Source organism: Calidris pugnax, unplaced genomic scaffold, assembly GCF_001431845.1.
Source record: "Calidris pugnax isolate Ruff unplaced genomic scaffold, ASM143184v1 scaffold93, whole genome shotgun sequence".
Classification (NCBI taxonomy): domain Eukaryota; kingdom Metazoa; phylum Chordata; class Aves; order Charadriiformes; family Scolopacidae; genus Calidris; species Calidris pugnax.
The window spans coordinates 351,133-373,676 of NW_015090807.1; the positions used below are offsets into that span (position 1 = coordinate 351,133).

The 22,544-nt window shown below is 40.2% G+C and overlaps 2 protein-coding genes across 7 annotated transcripts in view; one reads left to right on the forward strand and one right to left on the reverse strand.

The window, feature by feature from the left end:
* The window catches only part of PPFIBP2 (PTPRF interacting protein, binding protein 2 (liprin beta 2)), a 106,810-nt gene extending 96,083 nt beyond the window's left edge, over positions 1 to 10,727 (forward strand). For 4 of the 5 annotated variants that reach the window (XM_014938316.1, XM_014938318.1, XM_014938320.1 and 1 more), the window contains 10 exons: positions 927 to 1,055; positions 1,581 to 1,731; positions 1,910 to 2,021; positions 2,470 to 2,558; positions 3,500 to 3,622; positions 4,247 to 4,372; positions 5,653 to 5,841; positions 6,239 to 6,409; positions 7,958 to 8,023; positions 9,376 to 10,727. In XM_014938316.1, coding sequence (XP_014793802.1) covers positions 927 to 1,055; positions 1,581 to 1,731; positions 1,910 to 2,021; positions 2,470 to 2,558; positions 3,500 to 3,622; positions 4,247 to 4,372; positions 5,653 to 5,841; positions 6,239 to 6,409; positions 7,958 to 8,023; positions 9,376 to 9,447 — 1,228 coding nt within the window. In that variant the 3' untranslated portion in view covers positions 9,448 to 10,727. Of the gene's footprint in view, positions 1 to 926; positions 1,056 to 1,580; positions 1,732 to 1,909; positions 2,022 to 2,469; positions 2,559 to 3,499; positions 3,623 to 4,246; positions 4,373 to 5,652; positions 5,842 to 6,238; positions 6,410 to 7,957; positions 8,024 to 8,616 lie in introns of all 5 variants that reach the window. The other variant, XM_014938319.1, reaches the window with a different exon arrangement.
* Positions 22 to 22,544, reverse strand: part of LOC106885819 (NADH-cytochrome b5 reductase 2) — a 23,294-nt gene continuing 771 nt past the window's right edge. Inside the window, exons 3-10 of one of the 2 annotated variants that reach the window (XM_014938321.1) lie at positions 21,489 to 21,561; positions 19,846 to 19,952; positions 18,242 to 18,371; positions 16,718 to 16,801; positions 16,104 to 16,189; positions 15,186 to 15,285; positions 12,694 to 12,891; positions 22 to 242 (exon numbers count right to left, since the gene is read on the reverse strand). In XM_014938321.1, the coding sequence (XP_014793807.1) occupies positions 12,719 to 12,891; positions 15,186 to 15,285; positions 16,104 to 16,189; positions 16,718 to 16,801; positions 18,242 to 18,371; positions 19,846 to 19,952; positions 21,489 to 21,561 (753 nt within the window). In that variant the 3' untranslated portion in view covers positions 22 to 242; positions 12,694 to 12,718. Of the gene's footprint in view, positions 243 to 12,689; positions 12,892 to 15,185; positions 15,286 to 16,103; positions 16,190 to 16,717; positions 16,802 to 18,241; positions 18,372 to 19,845; positions 19,953 to 21,488; positions 21,562 to 22,544 lie in introns of both variants that reach the window. The other variant, XM_014938322.1, reaches the window with a different exon arrangement.

The window sequence follows — 22,544 nt, forward strand, 5'->3', positions numbered from 1 at the left end:
TTTTCGTCTTCTTTTTTTTTCATTATGTTCTGCATTTAACCATTAGTCTCCAATATAACAACTTCATTAATAATTAGTATAAAATGTGACTATATTACTGTTCTTAACCCAGGAGAAACAGAGAATGTGGATGGTACAGTAGTCTCGGATGACCTTTCACCAGTTTCTTCGGGAACGGATTCAGGTCCACAATCTCCACTGTCTCCAGAAAGCAGAAAGAGTCCAAAAGGGATCAAGAAAATCTGGGGAAAGTAAGATATTTTTTTTTCTTTTTAGTTGCCTGTCAAAGTATTTTGGCTGAAAATGAATTCATTTCTCAGCAAAAGCTACACTATCTGCAGCAAGAAGAGTAAAATTCAGGAAAAGGAGAGAAAGCAGCAGTGTGATGTGATTGCAGGGGTATGTCTCTGTGTACACGTGGGCGTAGAAAAACGGGTGGGCGTAGTCTTCATAGTGTCATGCTGTTGAAGAAATAAGACGCTGTGCTGTCATCTTACAGTGCTGGTAATTTAGAATGCCAACAGTTTCATTAGCTACGAAAAATTAAATGATAGTAAGTTGTTCATTACAGAGCCATCAGATAAAAACTGAGAGAAAACGGAAGAAACAAAGAGCAGGGGGACTGAGTTTTACTGTTTGCTTTATCTGCTTCAGGCCAGCAGACATTTATGAGTCTGGCCTCCAGCGTGGATTATTGATTGGGGTGAAGGGTTATGGCTGCCCTGCAGAGCTGCTTTTGGGTTTTTTCCCCATGAGTTGGGTCTAGACAGTGTTTGCCTGGAACTTCTTCAGCTACCGCTTGAATTAGATATTTATGGTTTACAGGAAGATAATTACAGCTTCTAGTTGTCACTAGAGTTTCCACATGAAACAAATGTTCTCTGTCACAAGCTAATAGTCCTATCTTGGCACTCTTGTCTTGAAAGAATAAGAAGAACTCAGTCAGGTAACTTCCCTGCAGACGACCTGGGACTGGCAGAGTTTCGAAGAGGTGGCCTCCGTGCAACAGCTGGACCTCGCTTAGCCAGAACTAAGGAGACCAAAGGCCAGAAAAGGTGAGGGCTCCTTCTTTACCTTGCACAGCATATCATGTGGGAAGGCTAAGCGTGCTGAACAGCCAGCCCTCCTCTTGGGAAATACATTTTTCCCAACAAATTTCATTACACGTGGAATTCCACAACAACTGGAACGAATTTCTCTGGTAGAAAATATATCCTGAGTAGCTCGTCTGTCTGCACTCCGTCAGCTGCAGCACGAGCTGTTTGTTGGAATGTCAAAAATTTCAACTTGTTAAAGAGGAAAAAAACTTAAAATTTCCTGTGGGACTATCTGCAAAGTGATGAGGATTTTCCTCTTTTCAAATAAAAAATGGGAAATTCCCTCCCACAAGCTGTTCACAAGTTGTGGCCGGGACCCCAAATTAGTGGGACACTAGTACCACGGTGTGTACTGTGAGAATGGTTGTTGGCTTTTATTATTGCAGAGAACAAAGCACATACGTGTGTCTCTGGCACATGATGAGCTTTCTGATAACAATCATAAATCTTTAAGATTTTTCAAACATGTCTTGTATTTTTCAGTGACTACAATGCTCCGTTTGCTCAGTGGAGCACTGAGAGAGTTTGTAACTGGCTCGAGGACTTTGGTCTCGGTCAGTACGTCATTTTTGCACGGCAGTGGGTGACTTCAGGCCATACGCTGTTAACTGCGACACCCCAGGACATGGAAAAGGTAAAAATGTGTCATTCTCTCTCAAGCAACCATCCATGTTGATTCTGTACAACCAGGCCCCTTCCAAAAGTCGCAGTTCTACTTCTCTGACATAGATAGCATCCATTTTTGTAGATATCTAATGAGATGAAAAGAGCCAGAGCCAAGGCAAACTATTTGTTAATGGTTATCGTTGCAGGAAATGGGAATAAAGCATCCACTGCACAGGAAGAAATTAGTTTTGGCCATTAAATCAATAAATGCAAAACAAGATGAGAAGTCTGCACAACTCGATCACATCTGGGTGACGCGTAAGTGTTTTGAACTGTCATGGAATTGTTTGAAATTTACACACACACACCCACACACACACACACCCCCGACTATGGCCGGGCTGCCTGAGGTGTTTGTTTAAGCAGTTACCAAACCTCTTTTTAAGAGCACTAAATTTCAACATAGTAAAATTTTCCATAGAACGAGGATTTTTGTGTTGTTCTTGACGTCCAAAATATACAGGATACAGTATGATCCTCTAAGGGGAACTCTGTCGTTCAGAGTGCGGGGCAGTAAAGGGGGAGGCTCAGTCTAGCAAGGGCTACATCATGCTGCAGAAGGCACATGCTCTACACACACACACTGTGTGTAAAATAGCACAGGGGGGTTGTGGACAAAGCTGGTAGGAATTGCTTTCAGGCTTCTGGCCCAAATCCCATTCTCACCCCCTGGGATTTGGGTGCACCCCTGTTGTTGTGTCTGCAGGATGGCTCGATGATATCGGTTTGCCCCAGTACAAAGACCAGTTTCATGAATCCAGAGTTGACGGGAGAATGTTGCAGTACTTAACTGTGGTAAGCTCAAGTCCTTTTTCCTCAGTTTAACCAAATTTAACTTCAGAATGAGTGAGGAATTTTCTAATTTTCCTTTGCACATGAGCAGTTAAAGAATTTTTGCAAGACAGAAGTAGTGCCAGCAGTAACTCATTGTGTTGTTTAGTGCATGATTACTATTCCTAAGGTACATAAAATAAGTCACAGGATATATTATAGCTAACTTTCTTTCAATATCATGTAGCACACCATACTTAAAGGTAAAAGGAGCTATTTTACATGCAGCTGCTGGAGTGTCTTGTTCTTCACACCACATTAGCAGCAATATTCAATAAACTGAAGATAAGCAGCAAATCCAGTAATTTGTACAGCTCCAACCACAGTAGCAGCAAACCAAGCACTACACATAAGCCACTGTGTTTTCTTACAGTTTCCCTGCCCAGGTTTCAATAATTAGAATAATTAGATAATTTTTTTTGTTAACTGTGCTATGAAAAAACTGAATTTAACTGTTAGCAAAAGTACAGTCTTGTCTGTGCTGCGTAAGGAGCCTTTGTTAACAGGAGCACAGTCCCCACTGTTCCAAGGTTAGGTGTGTGCTCCTTACCTGCACTGACCCTACCCACAACAGGATTTTGCCAGATCAGAAACAGTCTAACTATTTTAAAATTATCCATGAGCCTGGATTTTACTTAATAGGCTGCAACCTCGCCTTCATTTTTTAGCCAGGTCTTGCTCTGGTGCAATGTTTAAAAAAACCCCAAAACCAAACACCACCACAATCCCCTAAGACTTCCATCCCCCCCAGAAAAATTCTTTAAAATATAAACTTTTCGTTTACTGAAACCATAGTTACTGTGGTTTCTATGAAAATACATAGTAAGCTTAAAATGTTTGTTCCTGGGCAAAGTCCCTGTTTGGGTATGTATTCTATGCCACTGAAAAAGTTCTCTCCTTTACAGAATGACCTTCTCTTTCTGAAAGTCACCAGTCAGCTGCATCACCTGAGTATTAAATGTGCCATTCATGTGCTGCACGTCAACGGTTTCAACCCCCACTGCCTACGCAGGAGACCAGTTGAGGAGGTAAAAGGATGCTAAATAAATAATTTAAACAAGCAGAAATTATCTGATTCTAGCCAAAGTGGATAGAAAGGTAGCAGTGTACAATGGTATCTCAATCATTGCTGCTGGGGAATTGCTTCTAAAGCAGTAGTTACGCTGCCTTCCAGCTCTGGAACGTAACGGGTACGCACCCTTAATAAAAATCTAGTCACTCCTTAAGTACTTGAACCACCAAGAGAATAATTTGAAAGTTTTTTCTTGCCAGTCCTAATTTTTAATTCTCTAAGACACTAATGTTTTTGCCTTACCTGGTCAGCATAGTTTATTCTCTTAGTATTAAAGACTCACGATAGTGCTTTTTTTCAGAATGCTCCCTTTTTTACATCCAGCACCTGTAGGTCTCTATTGTTACACTACTCCATGCAGTATGTGGGGTTTCATCTGTCCTAGACTATGCCTGCCATCTCCTCAGAGGATGACTGAAAGAGGCCTTAAACAGAAACAATACCTAGGAATTGGGGAAAAAGTACTGCTCTTTGAGGAAGACGAGGAACAGTAGTTTTATCTTAACTGAGGATACAGATCGTAAACATGCAGTGACAAAGCAGGCTACATTGTAATCCTCTTTTCTGGTTACTTTAACAGAATAACGTTTCTCCTTCTGAAGTAGTTCAGTGGTCCAACCACAGAGTGATGGAATGGCTCAGGTCAGTGGATCTGGCAGAATACGCACCAAACCTTCGAGGAAGCGGAGTGCACGGTGGCCTGATTGTAAGAATTCATACATTTTACTACATATCTAATACAAACTGACACTGTAATATAAAACATCTTTTATCTGGTGTTTGTCAAGCAGGGGGAACAAATATATCTGCAATATGACAGCATGAACAGGCCTTTGAAAAAGCCTCTCTGTACCTGGTCCATGCATCTTAATTTTACAAAGAAAAACTAACAAAAAGAACTGCTAAAACATTTTTCTAATCAAAGCTGAGCTGTGCTAAGTGTTTAACAGCAGTACGTTAAAAAAAAAAAGCCCCAAACTATACTGTGGGAAAGTAACTTCTTGATAAGGCATCACTGAGTGTTGCTTTGAATGGTTCTAATAGAATCCTGAGCCACAGGAACTGTCCTGAACTTGCAGCAGTCTTCCAGCAATCAGGAAGGACTTTTTTTTTTTATTTAAAATTTTCAGAACTATTTGCAGCTCAGTAAAGTCAGAGTTCTGAAATACTGTGATTCTAGTGCCGTAGAATTTTTGCAAAAAAGAAATAGGAAAAAAATGTATTGACTTTATAATCTCAGTTACAGCATTAAAGTAGAGCGGAAAATTCTGAAAACAAATTTCTTCATTCTTTCATTGTTCTTTAAGCAAATGTAATATTTGACGATAAATATAATTACATTTTTCTAATCAAAGCTGAGCTGTGCTAAGTGTTTAACAGCAGTACGTTAAAAAAAAAAAGCCCCAAACTATACTGTGGGAAAGTAACTTCTTGATAAGGCATCACTGAGTGTTGCTTTGAATGGTTTTAATAGAATCCTGAGCCACAGTAACTGTCCTGAACTTGCAGCAGTCTTCCAGCAATCAGGAATGACTTTTTTTTTTTTAATTATTTAAAATTTTCAGAACTATTTGCAGCTCAGTAAAGTCAGAGTTCTGAAATACTGTGATTCTAGTGCCGTAGAATTTTTGCAAAAAGGAAATAGGAAAAAAATGTATTGACTTTATAATCTCAGTTACAGCATTAAAGTAGAGCGGAAAATTCTGAAAACAAATTTCTTCATTCTTTCATTGTTCTTTAAGCAAATGTAATATTTGACGATAAATATAATTAGGTATTTGTCTGATCTTGCTCTGCATTTCGTGGTGCCTACTTTCATGTATCTCCCATTCAAACCCTGGCAAGTGTCATATCGTGAGCGAGTATAAGAGGTCTAATGTAGACAGATTGCAGAGGGATGTCTCATTCTTACTAAGTCCTGTAATGGTTTACTACTGCAAATATTTAACCATATAAAAAATAACTAACATGCCATTTTTCTATTAGATTCTTGAACCTCGCTTCAATGGTGATACACTAGCAATGCTCCTGAATATTCCACCTCAAAAGACCCTGCTGCGACGCCACCTGACAACCAATTTTAACGTGTTAATTGGACCAGAGGCACAACAAGAAAAAAGAGAAATAATGGAGTCAACAGCATACACACCTCTGACCACCACTGCCAAAGTTCGAGTATGTACTGCTTTCTAAAAGGGGATATTTCAAACTTCCTCTCCTCTGTATTATAAAAAAAAAAAAAAAAAAAAAAGGGACAAAGATGGGCAGGGAGAGGTCAGTTGTGGGAGAAGTGTTACATTTTCCTTAATTTTAGATACTGAACCATTTAATTTGTATGTTTACATTAGCTTCTGAACTAAGCATGCAATCTCTTCTGTCTTTAATTAGGAGGAATACAAAATATATTTAAAAGTCAACTGTAACTCCCAATCAGAAAACAAATTTCTTTAGTTCAGAATCTACATATTTTAAGGACTAGGATATAGCAGTAAATAAATAAATGAGAGGATTTTGAATGTTGGAAGGAGAACCTTATTTTTCTTATTTAAAACTTGTTGTCTTCTTATTTTAGCCAAAGAAACTTGGATTTTCACATTTTGGAAACTTAAGAAAAAAGAAGTTTGATGAATCAACAGACTACATCTGTCCTATGGATACAAACCCGGCTGCCGCGAATGGTACTCAGAAAAACCATGGTGGCTACAAAGGACTTAGTCCCTTCACTGAGAGGGAACTGGATCAGGTGGGACAGACAGACTGATGCCATTCTCATCTCCCCCTCTCCATGCATTCCAAAGCTTGCAAATAACCCAATGTTGGCATGTAACAAAACATTTGCTACATCCGCATGAACTCATTGAGAAAGTACTGGCTATGGACACTGGAAAGAGCTCTATACTAAGAGTGGCAGGGTAATTTTTTTTAATCGACATCATAATAAATTCATCCATCTTCAAGCCCTTTTTCAGGAATAGAACACCTTTACACTATGAAGATCGATGTATTTTGACAATTAAGGTGGAGGTTGCAGTAAACACAAGACTTTGGTACTTCTAGCTTTCATAACCTGAGTATGCACACTACTTTTTTCATTATCTTTGTGGGTGGGTTTTAATGTAATAAATTTATTTGTACTAATTTGTACAAAGCTATCGAGTTATATATTAAAGTAAAACTGGATTGTATATTTTTAACAGACATTAACCAAAGTATCCAACTGAATTTTTTCTTTCATTATGTACAGTGGGGAGTAGTTACGCTTAGACAGTATATGTGAAAACAATGCATCAGTAATGAACAAGATTATTAATAAATGAATACTTAAATAATTCACTTTTGTTATGTAGTAGTGAACTTGTGGATGAAACTGTGTCTAGACATCATACAGACAAATAATGAAGACTAAAAACCATCAAATTTTTTTCCATTTTGCTCTTGTGTAAAGGGATGTAAACCCTGAAAAATGGAGAAACTGGAGGCTTGTGTGACCTTTGGCAACACACAAGAGCCAGACAGAGGCAGCCGGGGTAAACTGTTCTATCTCCAGTGACCTTAAGGGAGATAAACATTTTAAGCCTAATAAGAGAATAGTCACAAAATTGAAAAGACTAACTTTGAAAGTGTGTTTTTTCATTTGCATGGTTTACTGCATCTAACATCTAATTCGTGTTTATTGTCTAATCATTGTCTTTTTCAACGTACACCAAATCCTGACTATAATTGAGTAAGGATGTCCACTTGCACAGTTCAGAGTCCAAGTGAATGCATTAGCTTTGAGCCAACAGCTTACACTATGCAGTTGTTCAAGCATTACTTTTGTAACTGGATTTTTCTCTAGGAGCATGGTTTTTCAATGAAGCATGACTTCTGAGCATGTGGTATGCACTGAAATCTCAATGCTGTGGAGCTGGTAACCTTTTTGTGTAGGAATAGGTAGGACTGTATCATGGAGGACTGTGGAAGACGACTACCAGAAGTGTAAGTGTAATGCTGTCAGGAAAATACTACTCTTCACTGATAGTATCAGTTAAGCTTTTTCTTTTCTTGTATGAATTACAGGTCAAATTTCATGGAATCAATCCTTTTTAATTAGGATTCACTTTTCCTATTGTTAAATGCATTTTCACATTCCTTATAGCATGGAGGCATTTTGTTAACGTGCAGAAATCAGAGCTTTTACAAGTACCACAACGTCATTTGTCCAGGCACAGATACCTCCCAAAGATGCATGTAGAGTGAATACAATTGCTTATACTGTCTGATTTGAACTAGATCCTGAATACTTTTACAGATGGAACATTCAGAAGGAACAGTAATGCAAATAGGGGCTCTTTCTCAAGGCATAAGCCATCTGACGGTACGTACTAATCTCGCTCTTGTTTTTTAGCTTTGAGCCAACAGCTTACACTATGCAGTTGTTCAAGCATTACTTTTGTAACTGGATTTTTCTCTAGGAGCATGGTTTTTCAATGAAGCATGACTTCTGAGCATGTGGTATGCACTGAAATCTCAATGCTGTGGAGCTGGTAACCTTTTTGTGTAGGAATAGGTAGGACTGTATCATGGAGGACTGTGGAAGACGACTACCAGAAGTGTAAGTGTAACGCTGTCAGGAAAATACTACTCTTCACTGATAGTATCAGTTAAGCTTTTTCTTTTCTTGTATGAATTGCAGGTCAAATTTTGTGGAATCAGCCCTTCTTAATTAGGATTCACTCTTCCTATTGTTAAATGCATTTTCACATTCCTTATAGCATGGCATTTTGTTAATGTGCAGAAATCAGAGCTTTTACAAGTACCACAGGCATTTTGTTAACGTGCAGAAATCAGAGCTTTTACAAGTACCACAACGTCATTTGTCCAGGCACAGATACCTCCCAAAGATGCATGTAGAGTGAATACAATTGCTTATACTGTCTGATTTGAACTAGATCCTGAATACTTTTACAGATGGAACATTCAGAAGGAACAGTAATGCAAATAGGGGCTCTTTCTCAAGGCATAAGCCATCTGACGGTACGTACTAATCTCGCTCTTGTTTTAAAGTCCCAAGTGTATTCTGCTAGAATTCAGTGAACTTTACTCATTGCTGGTGGTAGTTAAGAGTAACTGTGTCACCATTCTTGTTAAATACCTCTTTGCAGCCTGGTTGTGCATTCACAGTCTAAAAAACACCCTGCTTTTGAATCGCACTAGAAATTAGGTTTCATTTAAGCCTATATTAAGTTTCATTTAGGCCTGTATTAAGTTTCATTTAGGCCTATTTTAAGTTTTCCTGAACTCTGCTATCTCTTTGACCCAGTGACAGATACTCATCCCCTTAGACTTCACAAGTAACCACCATCAAATGCCTCAGTCATAGCAAAGTCTAGCAAAGAGGTACAGACTTGAAAATTTACATGGGCTAAAAGTCCATGGAAATCACTGTATTAATTCCTGACTCCAGAGCAGCTAATTTAAAAAAAAAGCTGTCTGAAAGGTATAATGAAGAATTACATAACATAGTTGAATCACATGCTACCCACAAAATCTCTGTCAGGATTTTCTCAAGCGAATAGCTTACTTAAAGCTGCATTCAAGAAATTCCATTTAATTCTCTGTGGCTCTAACCCCCTCTGTTGTGAGTGTGATCTCATTACAGTGGGGTTTCTCCAACTATAGGCCTCTAATTCAATATGCTCACTCATCTGCATCTTGCATTTTTTTCAGACGATGCTGAGCCAAGATGAAATGCTGAATGACAGCAGGTTTTTAACACCTACCTTTGAAGACTGGAGATGATGTTTCAACGTGACCAAGAACACTGAATACCTCGTGCCTGTCCAGAGGGGTGGCCGGGAGAAGCTTGCTGCTGTGGTGCAGAAAAGCTTTACCTCTTCTCTGCAATGAGACTTGCTGCATAGCATTTACCATTGTCAGTGTAGCAGCACGTTACAGGTAACTCTCCTCTGCCCTCTTTTCCATATTTCAGAGTGTGAAATAGGTACTCAGAGAGAAGTGGCATTCATAGCCAGGGTCTGGAAAGCCAAGACTGGCAACATGTTTTACCCTTTTATTCAGTTATCTTTTACATGGTATGTTTATGCATTGTTCTATGAAAGATCTTTTGTAATTTTTTATAATTATCTTGTAATGCAGGAATCATTAATATTCTATAGTACCATGTAGACTAATCAGAAATACTTAGAATTTCAGAGGGATGCTGCAGTGGTAATGGCTCACTAACTACTACTGCAGCCTTGCCAGAGACTCATTCCCAGAAAAGGATGCTAATCTCTCATCCATTACATTAGCACATGTCCTGCCCTCTTTTTCTCCAAGTGCAGAGTAGAATGGGAAAAATGTAAGAGAATACTATCCATCAAGCCCATGCTTTTATCAGGAGGATGACAATCAAAATGTCATGTTCACAAATCTTTACCTAACTCAAAAAGATGCTGGACAACCGCAGCAGGAAATGTAACTTTGAGATGACCAGAAAAACTGAAGGATTCAAAAGCTGGTGCTTCATTTAGAGTGAGTTTTGGGTTTTTTTATTGTGTGGTTTTTACATGTGCACTAAGATACTCACAATCAAGGAGCAATCACAACACTTTACTAATTAAAATGTAACTTTAAGAGTGGTGTTTGCTGCGCTCTGTAGGGCAAGTGCAACAGCATTTCCAGCATGATCCACTGTTTGGTTTTAAATGACAGTTCTTTGACTAGAACTATTGAATGGGCTCCTTCCACACACTGACAGTTTGTCTAAAATGGCTAGTACTGACCCTTCTGAATAGTCACGGTGGCTCAAAGTTTTCTGAGCCCTGTACCTGGTTGGTCTGAAATGTAGTACATGCTCTTGGGAAAACAGGCATGGTAATAAGCCTGTTTGCTTTCTGTGGTTACACCTAATTAAACATAAGGCTGCAAACAGCCCTGAGGCCTGGAGATTGCAGTAGAAACACTTCTGTAACATTTGCATGAGAACTGGTGATGTAAAACAATATTGCTGTTCGCTTTCAGTTCTCTTTTCATTCCAGCTACAGATAGATTTTCATAGAATATTTAGCAATAGAAAACAAACATTACTGCTCTGTGATGTGTAAAATGGGAGAGCATCAGGCAAGTACCATAATAAAACACCTGACAAAACAGAACTGCTGCTATTCTACTGAGGGAAATACGGACTCTCAGTACTCCCTGGAGGGGCTGTTTGAGGGTAGATGTGTTTCCTTTACAGCAGCAATTACTCGTGACATCTGTTGACATATGCCTCTCGTGTATTAATAAGGTATTAACAAGATATCTTAGTAAAGAGGGAAATGGCAAGAAAGGGAAAAGAAAACTGCTCATTTGTGAGGAAAAGATGTATATGGATGGTTTGCATTCCTCTCTCCTTGCTGGCTGCTGGGTGTTGATTCTCATTATTAATGTAGCCTGAGGCCAGGTCAGTCCCAGCCACAACCCTCCCTAACGAAGGGGAAATCTCAGGTACTGTCCAGAGTGCGCAGCCAGGGCTCTTTGAGAGCCATCAGGGCCACCTTTCACAGGTGGCCTATTCTAGTCCTCACTCCATGAGGTACCCTGCACTGTCTGGTCAGATTTTAGAAGCTAAACACGATTTTTTGGTCCAAAATGGTAAAACCAAGGCAAATTTTTTTTTCAGTCACTGAACAACGAAGGAATAATGGAAAATCCAAAGGAACAAGAAGTCAGTCTATGCTAAAAATACTTAATAAAAGCATACCAGTCAAGTACATCTATAATCTGGCAATGCAATCAACACTAGTGACCAGGGCATGTACTATGGGCCTTTGAAATATTTTGTCAGGTTAATTAGCAAGCAGACTTATTACAGCACTACAAATAGGATAAGCTGCTCTAACCAAAGGCAGCTTTAATATCACTAGGATATTCCAAATAGATTTTCAGATTTCTTTTGATGATGTATTTATAACTCAGTGTGTTGTGCAAACTTGGCTGTGAATAGTTAATCTACAAAATTACTGATTTTTTTATATATATATATAGTAAGAAATCCTAATTAGCATAATATGGGCATAAATGCTTATTTTTTTGACTGTTATGAATAAATTCAGAATGTTCCTCTATCTCTTGCTGACTGTGGAATGACTCTAACACAACTGCATGTTGTTGATCTCTCATCAGGGACAGAATCAGTCTGATTCCCAGAGTCTGTCTTTGCATTATTGCTACAAATGTAACTGAAGGCCAAACCCCCTATGTCAATTTTTAACTTGTAAACTCCTTTAGCTTTGCTTTAGTTGAATAAAAATATTTAGTAAATGTATTCATTAGCATTTGAAGAAAGGAACTTTGTGAAACTGCCAAATGAGCAGGCACTACACTTAAGAGGATGACATTCAAATGATGTAATGATGTCACTGGATATTTACATCTGTATCCTGCAGCCCAGAGCTTCTGTATGCAGTTGGCAGTGATTGCTTAGCTAAGGTTATGTATGAAGCATGAGGTTATGTAATCCTCCTGAGTAAATTTCACACTAATGAGAGTATCTGTTACAGTAATAAGCAATTTGCATGTTACCCAAATTCTGTTCACTTTTTCAATAGCGTACTTAGACTTAGTCCCTCTAAAGCGCCGTAAAATACTATTTAAAAAAAAACCAAACCACCCAACAAAATGTTCTTTGTACCTTCCCCAGGATGCACTAAATGAATTACCTATAGAGCACAGTCAAATAATCCTAGTCCAGTTTCATAGCCCTCTCCCAAATTCTATACCCATGTTAACAAACAAGTGGTTTTACCTCTGTCATACTTCTGCAATTGCACTGAAGTTTTTTTTGCAGAATTGCCATTTCATACTAACTTAGGAGGTTAGACTAAGTTACTTCTGCACAATTCAACATGATCTCTCAACATCTTTAGTATTAAAACATGCAAAGGTAATTATGAAGTTGTAAACCACAGAAATTACATTATGCAGTTAAAAAACACACACGAGAAATACTGCAGTTATACACCAGTTGTTCCTGTAGAAAAATATGCAGTACATACTTACAAAAAAGTATTGGATGCCATCAGTGTTAGTAAGAAAATACACTGCTCTTGGAATAGCCGAGTTTGTCCAGGTTGGGCTGACAGGCAAACTGAATCATAGGTGGTGGCCCACACATGAGAATGAGTGTCTCGCTGCTGGGGGAAGGGAGGTGGGTTTGAATCATGTCTGCAGTGACGAAGCCAGAACTGTACTTCCAATCTGGAACAAAGAAATTAAACTATTAATTTGAATCTCTGTACAGACTGAAGCCTTTTTTAACTCCATATGTTGTACTCAGGAAGTAGCTGGACAAGCAGCTAAGTTATGCCACCATCCCTGCAAGCAGAGAGAGAGCAAAAGCTGTCACCGAGTTCAAACCTAATGGTCCCCTTTGACAGGGACAACAAGTGTGTATAACAAGGAACTGATTGATTGCTAAGGGTTCATATAGACTTTCAGACATTTTAAAAAAATTAGATGGCATGTAGGAATATACAAGAAGAATAAACCAGCTTTTCCAGTGAAGAGAGGTCACTTGGGCAGTTATGGGAGGAGAGGTATTGAGACCTGTGCCTTCCAACACATTAAAAAAAATAAATGGAAAGGAGATCAAGTGGTGACAAAGTTTGATGATGACAAAAGTTCTGCTGTGTTGTTAACTGATTAAAAAGAAAAGAGAAAGGAAAGAAATGCTAGATGATTTCAAGCAGTAATACTACTGAATACCTCTGCTACTTAAAGTGAGGCAAGTAAGAAAAATAATCCTACCTTCACATACAAAAATAGGTGCTTTAGGCTCCTATATTGGGAGCAAGATACTGGGATTATGATAATAGCAGCAGTCAAAAGGCACACAAAACATTAAGAAGTATTAGGAAAGGAAAAGAGGAAAAATAATCCTACCTTTGCATACAAAAATATGTGCTTTAGGCTCCTATATCGGGAGCAAGGTACTGGGATTATGATAGCAGCAGTCAAAAGGCACACGAAACATTAAGAAGTATTAGGAAAGGAAAAGGGAACACCATATTAAATTAAAAATACAGTGTTTGCCTGCATCTTGACTACTGCTATTCAGTTGTGATCCAGTCAGCTCCAAAAGGGAAACAGCAGAGCTGGGAAAGGTTGAGAGAACAAAGAGGAGCAAAGGTATGTAATGACTGCTGTGTGGGGAACACCAGCAATCTTCAGAAGATGAGCAAAGGTATGTAATGTGTGGGGAACACCAGCAATCTTCAGAAGAGATGAGGCAGCAGGGATGAGTGAGAGATTTCTGTAAAATCACTAACATCAAACCAGTTGGTAGGCCCCTATTCACACTCTCTCCCAACACAAGAATTAAAAGGCAAATGCAAACCAGAGGAAGTGATTCTTCACACAAAACTGCTAATCCTATGTCACTAACAGACTGCCAAAAAGCTCAGGCAGGCTCCAAAGGAGACCTGGTAATTTCATACTGAAGCAGTCCACTGATCTGTTACTGTATCTGTTACGTTGGGCTCAGAACTCAGCAATAATAAGGCCTGGAAGAGTATCAAGGCCTGCTGGTAACTCTGGTAGTTTACTCAGGCTATTGCTGACAACAGGTACAGAACTTTGATCTGACTCACTCTGGCTCTTAGGTCTGTTAAATAAAAGCTCAGATCACATACAACATCAGCAAACACAAATACCCAGGTTTCAAAGGAGGTGTCACTAACAGACTGCCAAAAAGCTCACACAGGCTCCAAAGGAGACGTGGTAATGTCATACTGAAGCAGTCCACTGATCTGTTACTGTATCTGTTACGTTGGGCTCAGAACTCAGCAATAATAAGGCCTGGAAGAGTATCAAGGCCTGCTGGTAACTCTGGTCATTTACTCAGGCTATTGCTGACAGCAGGTACAGAACTTTGATCTGACTCAGTCTGGCTCTTAGGTCTGTTAAATAAAAGCTCAGATCACATACAACATCAGCAAACACAAATACCCAGGTTTCAAAGGAGTTTCAGTAGTGTTCAACCTCTCCCTCCAGTTCTACCTCAGTGCTACACCAGACTACATTTAATGCCTTAATCTATACGTATGGCAGCTCTGTTTTACCAGAATCTAATCTAGAGCTGCTGTAAATCAAAGTTGTGCATGTACCGTTCACAGGTAATAAGCAATTTAATGCCAAGAAAATGCTAACATAACCTGATCAGAGAGAACACCCAAAACAGAGCTCTAACTTTTGCTGAGAAGTCCAAAATAATGGCACATCCTGAAATAAATACATCAAAAGATCCACTGCACACATCTGACCCAACTGGTGTTTATTATTGGTTCACACTTTCTAAGGTCCAGCTGGTTTAGAACACTTTTGATAACAGGTGTTGCAGTAAGGCTTGTTTCTGAGGGGCTGAGGGGTGTCTTTGTTGTTTAAAATAGAGTTAAGACCAGAGAACTTGGTATTATGCTAATGGCCTCTTGAACAAGAGTGCAACTCTGACTGTTGAGGAGCAAAAGCATTTCCAGTGTGTACCAGTAGCCTACCTTGTGGAGGTCTGTCCAGCGTATACCAAAGCTTGAACTGATCAGGATGCCTCTTGGCGATGTCTTCTAGCTCAGCTCTCAGTAATATATCTTTTTCTGTCTGCAAAACAAGACCCCTGTTTAGCTCCAAACCATCTCAAGATGCCCTCTACTTTGAGTTCATCTGACATTCAGCAAAATAAATGCAATGATAACTCATTCAAACCAAGAAGGTTATCCCCCCCCCTTACATGATAGGCTGTTATCATCACAGGTTTCTGTAAATTCAAATTAAAACCAACAAACTATGAGACTTAATAGCCATCTAAACACTGTCTTAAAGATGGCAATCTGAACAATGTTTTAATCACAACTAGGTGGATTTGTCTCTGACCCTGGCAAATACAGTCCTGTACCTTCATGGTGAAGGTCAACTGTAGAAACAGGTTAACGGAACAAAATACTGTTTCCTTGAAATCAGTGAAGGAGTAAAATGAGTAGAGGGATCAGGATCTGTTCACACTATTTATTCCCTAATATAGGAATTAGGGAGCACAAGTGAAACTATGAGGAGCCATCTTTAAAGCAAATAAAAGATTGTGGCAACTGTGACAGCACCACAGAATTATTTATAAAGGGCCTTATGGGTAAGTTTTTTTATACAGTTGCTCCTTAAATTGACAACATATTAAGGGCTCACATAATAACCATTTCCTGCCCCTCCCTGTATGGATCATTTTTAAATGCACTCTCTTAGATAATATTTTCTTAAAAACAGTTGCGTGAAAATACAAACCCAAAGACACTGGCAGAGTATGAAACATGCAGAGCAGCATTTTCTCCAGGGGTCAATGCCCCATCAGTTTAAAAACCTCTGAGGCCAGCAAAAAAACGTAGGCCACTAAAGGAGGACAAAAAGAGATGAATCATTATACTCACCTGATTAGCAAAAAGAAGGTGACATTTTGTGGAGTCCTTAGGATCACTTGTGATACGACGAATCAGCTGCAACATAGGAGTTATTCCTGTTAAAAAATAAAGTGGTTTAAAAATGGGTATTTCTTTCTATGACTGCAGTTCAATATTAATGGCGCGTTCCTTCAGTGGAGCTGAGTTTGCACAGGGCTACACACTCTGAACTCCTCATCCACGTGAAACACAGAGGTTGGGGCTTTCTATTACAAATCATTTCAAAACAAAAAAACACAAGACTTGTATCTGGGGCTTTCTTTCCTCTTCAGCATTCTCTATCACATACAGTAATTTTACCCTCAAGACATTCTCCTAAAGTATTTTTTGTCATTGACACTGGAGCTCAGAGAGATGAAGTGACTTCTCTGAGGTCACACAGTAGATCAAAACTAAAACTCTTAAGTTGCTAGCCCCTGGGACTGAGCTCAAGCCACTGAAAAGCCTCAGGTTGGCAAACATTCATGAAAAGAAATACAAGTGTAAGTGCTCTGCTACTACAGTACAGCGTTTGATATTCCTCACACACGTCCATAAAGACATCTTCATTCTCTAGACGTTCCATATGATGAAAACAGTTTTACCTGTTCCTCCAGCTATCATCCCAAGATGCTTTGCAAACTTTTTCTCTGCTTCAGATTTCTTCTGAGGCTTGATAAGAAAGGTACCTAGAAGAAATATTCAGAACCTATAGGTACATTAACTGCCAAACAAACTCAGATACAAATTCCATGGGAATAAATTACTACGGTCTACCAATTAATTAGGACAGATCTTCTGGAAATGCTAAATGGACTCAGCACAGCATTGATCACAAAGAGTAGAAACTTCTTTGTCTCTGTAAACTGCAGTCCTAGCTTTGATCAACTGACTGACTCCTTTCCCCGCTACCCAATATAGTTTAAAATAAATTCAAGGATTCCCACATCATTGCCCAGAACACAACTCAGTAACTGTGAACATCAGTGGCAGCTAAAGGTAACCACAGCCCCTACTACACAGAAGAAGGTTTCTTAGGCCATCTTCATCACAATGGAGTTGTAATTAAACCAGCATCATGCAAGAACCCCTACAGAGATTAAAATCAGGAATGTTTGGAGCCTTGCATATTTTTATCAAGCATTTAATTATTGTAATTCGTTTCCAGTTAATGACATTCCCACAACACTCGCAGTCAGCTAGGTGACTGTTCCAGTATCTTGTGACGAGAAAACCTCGCTGATTTCTGCTCCACACCTGGCAATACCATTGCTTCAGAACTATCACAAAACCAGACAGTTTGTAATTGAATTTATCTCCAAGAACCAAGCCAAACGAAAAGCCCATGAAAAGTATCCTATATGAAAAACCCTTGACACATTCCCATTTTAAGAGATCTGTAAGCAGTAACAAGCTTTCCTAGCTGCTACTCTTTAGAGCAGCCAAATCAGAGCAGAAAGGAACATTTGTAGAATGTGCATTGCTTGTTTCCTCCGAGATACAACAGCTTCATCAGTATATTATTCATCTTAAAAGGTCATGATCTACAGAAGTGCTGAGTACTTATCTCACAGAGATGAGAATAAAGCACACAGTCCCTCTCAGTCAAAATCAGTGCAAAATCTTTCACTTGCATCTTGAAAGAGGATTACTTCTCTGAACTTACTTCCAGTCAACTCAGGCCTGGTTTAATCATGAAATGGAGCTGGCTTTCAGTCAGCGGGTTATTCAGTAACAAAGATGAGATTCTCAGAGGGCATTTTAGGCCACAACCTCCCTTGCTTAAGAAGCATCTGGAACGTGTCCCTCCGTATGTATAGCCAGGGCATTATTTACAGTACAGCCTTCTCAGTAATATAATGCAATAGTGATTTTTTTCAGATTTAATTATACAGCCCAAGGAGTGAGACAATAACCAGCTATTCCTCACATAAAGTAAACACAAAGTACTCTTTCCCATCATATCTATTCTGGTGGTCTCTTGGCCAAGACCAGGAAAGGTACATTTTCTCTTTTCCACTTTTTAAAAAAAAAGATTCTCTACAAAGCTGTCAAGTTTTAAAAAACACTTCTGAAAATAACCAATACAAGTTCCTCTTTCTTGCTCTCCCACCTTCGTATCACAGTACCTGCGCCCTTATAGACAAGGAGCCCATTTGGCCCTCTGAAATCAATAGTATCTCCAATCTTCATGTCATTTAGGTACTGGGACATCTTCCCACCTTCTGGAAACTTGGGATTCACATTTTTGTGGTAGACCTGTAAAAACAATAATTTGTATGACATCAACCACTAGCTTTCCTCCAGACAATATTACACACTGTAGAACACAATATTGCGGGTCTGAAATTTAGCATCTGAGAATGAAACTGAGACAATTCTTTGCTCTCAGTTATCTGATGTGCCTTGCAACAGAAAGCAGCCAAAAGAAATAAAATGCTCTCTCATGGACATATTCCTGTGCTCTCTGCAAACAGCCAAGCTCACAGAAATAGGCAGCAGGCAGATTATGTACTAGTGCCCTCATTAAACTATCCCTCCACCAAGAACCTTATGTCACCCCATTTTTGTAATCACTCCTTCTGAAAATAGCATTCCTGCTTCAGCACCATGATAGCTTTTTCACCTTTCAAAGCACCTAAGTATTAAGTAGTTAATAACAATTCACCATACTTGTAACATGAAGAATAGAGCGAGCAAAAAAAAAAGCCAGAATTTTGCCTAAGGACTAATTTTTGCCTAGTAAATCCAGACGTTCTGGGATCGAATCATCCTGCATTCCTTAGCTTAAAGGATTTCAGGATTTCCCTTGTTTCTGTATCCCATTAACCAATAAACACGTCAGCACAACTTCTGATGCTCACAGATGTATAATGGCAATCTGTAGCATCACCAAAGATAGCCGTTCTTACTGACTTGTTTCCTACTTAGAGCTACGAGCAGTGAGCACTAGTGGTGGGACAGTGACTTCTATTTGTGTGTGGCTAAACAAAAGATACCAGGGGAGTTCCTGCAGTACTGCCAAAGAAGTGAATCTCTTCTCTGCCTGCCCTGCCTCTGCTACCTCTCAGTAACATACAGCAGAGACACGGGATAGAGCTTACTATTCAAAGAAATCGTGAAATGAATTTTCCCCATGTATCACAGAATCACAGAATCTTCTAGGTTGGAAGGGACCTTAAAGATCATCTTGTCCAACCGTCAACCTAACTCTGACAAAACTAGACACCCACACAACAAACAAGGAGCATCATCACTAAACCATACCTCCCAGCACTACAGCAACCTGTCTTTTGAACACCTCCAGGGATGGTGCCTCAACCACCTCCCTGGGCAGCCCATTCCAATGCCTGATAACCCTTCTGGTGAAATTTTTTTCCTAATATCCAGCCTGAACCTCCCCTGGGGCAACTTGAGGCCATTTCCTCTCGTCCTGTCGCCTGTGACTTGAGAGAAGAGACCGACCCCCATCTCTCTACACCCTCCTTTCAGGTAGTTGTAGAGAGCAATAAGGTCTCCCCTCAGCCTCCTCTTCTCCAGGCTGAATAACCCCAGCTCCCTCAGCCTCTCCTCATAAGACTTGTGCTCCAGACCCCTCACCATCTTTGTTGCCCTTGTAGTCATCCTATTTGGAAGAAGATCAATCAAAATAAACTCTGTATTCCACTAAAATGAAGTACTTTCCTTCCTTCCAGTTAGCAATTTATCTGTGTTAAAGGAAACCAAAATTTACCTTTATAATTAAATCAACGTAACCTTTTGTCTCATCGCTGGAAACCGGGGTATAGGCTCGAATCACCAGATTACCATCGATTTTTGCAGAAAGGTAAACATGTTGTCCTAGGGAGAAAAAATTACAATCTGATTATTTATTTTTTCATCCTGGAAGACAAGACAAATGAGAAAAGCAGGTAACATAACAAGTAATGATGGAGGAAATCTTTACCATGTAAATGCTGTATAAAACATCTAGTCTTTCAGCAAGAATTTCTGGAGCAGGGGTAACTGAGGAGAGCTGGTACATTACAGAATCAAGGGTAAGATAAGAGGAAGGGTGGAAATTTATAGCAAAGTAGCAATATAGGAAGTTTGCTGTTCACTGTTGCTCTCTGTTGGGCTGTTCACAGAATCACAGAATGGTAGGGGTTGGAAGGGACCTGGCAAGGCAGGTTCACCTAGAGCAGGTTGGACCGGAATGCATCCGGACAGGTTTTGAATATCCCCAGAGGAGACTCCACAACCTCTTTGGGCAGCCTGTTCCAGTGCTCTGTCACCCTCAAATTAAAGAAGTTTTTCCTTATGCTTAGATGGAATTTCCTGTTCCAGTTTCCTGGTAAAAAGCAGAAGGGTAGGAATCTCCCAGGAAGTAACCTGGCCTGTACAGTTTCACGATCTTGTTCTTAAACTCTTAAGAATAAAGTCTGGATAAACACAAGCACTGCAGGGTACACCTCAATTTGTTTATTATTTGTCTAGTTAATGTGGACAGCTCAATTACACTTTCCCATACAAACCAGAAGAGAATCTGGAGAGAGACTGCTGCCCTTGACCAGCAGCATGCAAGAAGGACGTGCTCACAGCATGGAAAGGGAAAGACCCTGACACTTGCCATGCAGCACAGGAAACTGCGAAACACAGTACAGAACAAACAGGGCTACATCTGCCACAGCTGCAGAGCAGACAGGGAGAACTTTCCCCTGCGCAGATTATCATTGATTCAAGGTCCAAGGTTCAATGCCATCAGTTTTGCAGGGTACAGGAAAGCAGACTGTGCCAATCCTAGTCTGAAATGAACTTCATGGCACAGAAAGCAAGACAAAGTTGCACGCATGTGTATGTAAATCAAAGGTCATGCACAGAAAAGGCTCTTAATATTTCAGCATCTTCTATATACAGCAGTTATATTTTCCCCTTTGTTCTGCACAGAATAGTTACAAGCTTCCCAGGCAGAAGAGTTGTTCTCTTTCTCCAAGTGTGACCCTATTCACCAAATGTATGGGGGCAGCTGACAATAAACTGAGGGCACCTGGTAGAAGCTGAATGCAAATAAGAAACATGAAAAGGCTTTGACAGGTACCACTCTTGCTTATATCCTGTCTGGTGATGAATTTCATCAGACTCAGTTGTTTCACTGTTCTTCTTCTAAACTACACCACACGATTTAACAGAAGCAGAACAATGCACACAGACAAGATCAGAAATACAACCCTCTGGGAAATCTGACATTTCTCTCTGACACAGCAGCATTCAGATGCAGCTTTTAACTCCTTGCTTTGCTGAGCCTTAAATTCCCAAACAATCGGAAGTCAAGAACTATGAATACAGTTATAAATCCCCAAAAAGAAATGTACGTGATGAAGCGTTTTCAGTACTTACCTACAGGTAATCCTAATACATGATCTGGTGAAGGTAGCCCAAATCGGAATTTCTTAGTATCATGACTGATTTCCTTAAAAAAAAAAAATATCAGGTAAACATCACCAGTACTTTGACTTTTAAACTCTACTCAACACAATATAGTTTAGTAAATCTGTTCTTTGCTGGCATGCAAGCCAAATACTTGGAAGGAAAACAGAAATGGCTTTGAAAAATAAAGTTTAGAAGCAGTCTTTTCCTCTTGAAATCTAGGAGGAGTGACTTTTGCCTGTCTGCGCAACCCCTGGAGCATCTTTACATAAAGAAAATCTGGAAAGCCTCTATTGCCCAAGGCCAGTGAGCACATTTCATAATTCATGGCCAAAGATCAAGAAAGACTCAACACGCAGAAGCACAGGCTGTTGGGGTTACTTCTCGCTGATGCACACTGGACAGAATCCAAGGGCAAAACACCACAGTTCTAAATTAGGATTTAAACACAAAGACATGAGTCTACCCTCCTCTTGAAACTACTGTAACACCGTAGTGTAGGCATAAATGCTTTTAAGAATCCAGATGTACCCTAGGGAAATACTGCAGTGTGGCTGCGGGAGTCAACTGCTGCCCTTTGAGGGGTCTGTGAGCTACTCTGGCCCCAAGGCCGGGGGCAGCCTGTGACCAACCGTCCCTCAGACCCCCCCTAAGCCAACGGACCAACCGTCCCTCAGACACCCCTAGGCCAACAGACCAACCGCCCCTCACACCCCCCCAGGCCAAGGGACCAACCGTCCCTCAGACCCCACTAGGCCAACGGACCAACCGTCCCTCAGACCCCCCCAGGCCAACGGACCAACCGTCCCTCACACCCCCCCAGGCCAATAGACCAACAGCCACTCAGACGCCCCCAGGCCAACAGCCCCTCAGACCTCCCTAGACCAACGGACCAACAGCCCCTCAGACCCCCCCCTAGGCCAACAGACCAACCACCCCTCAGACGCCCCTCAGACCCCCTCAGGCCAACGCACCAACAGCCCCTCAGACCCCCCTAGGCCAACGGACTAACCGCCCCTCACACCC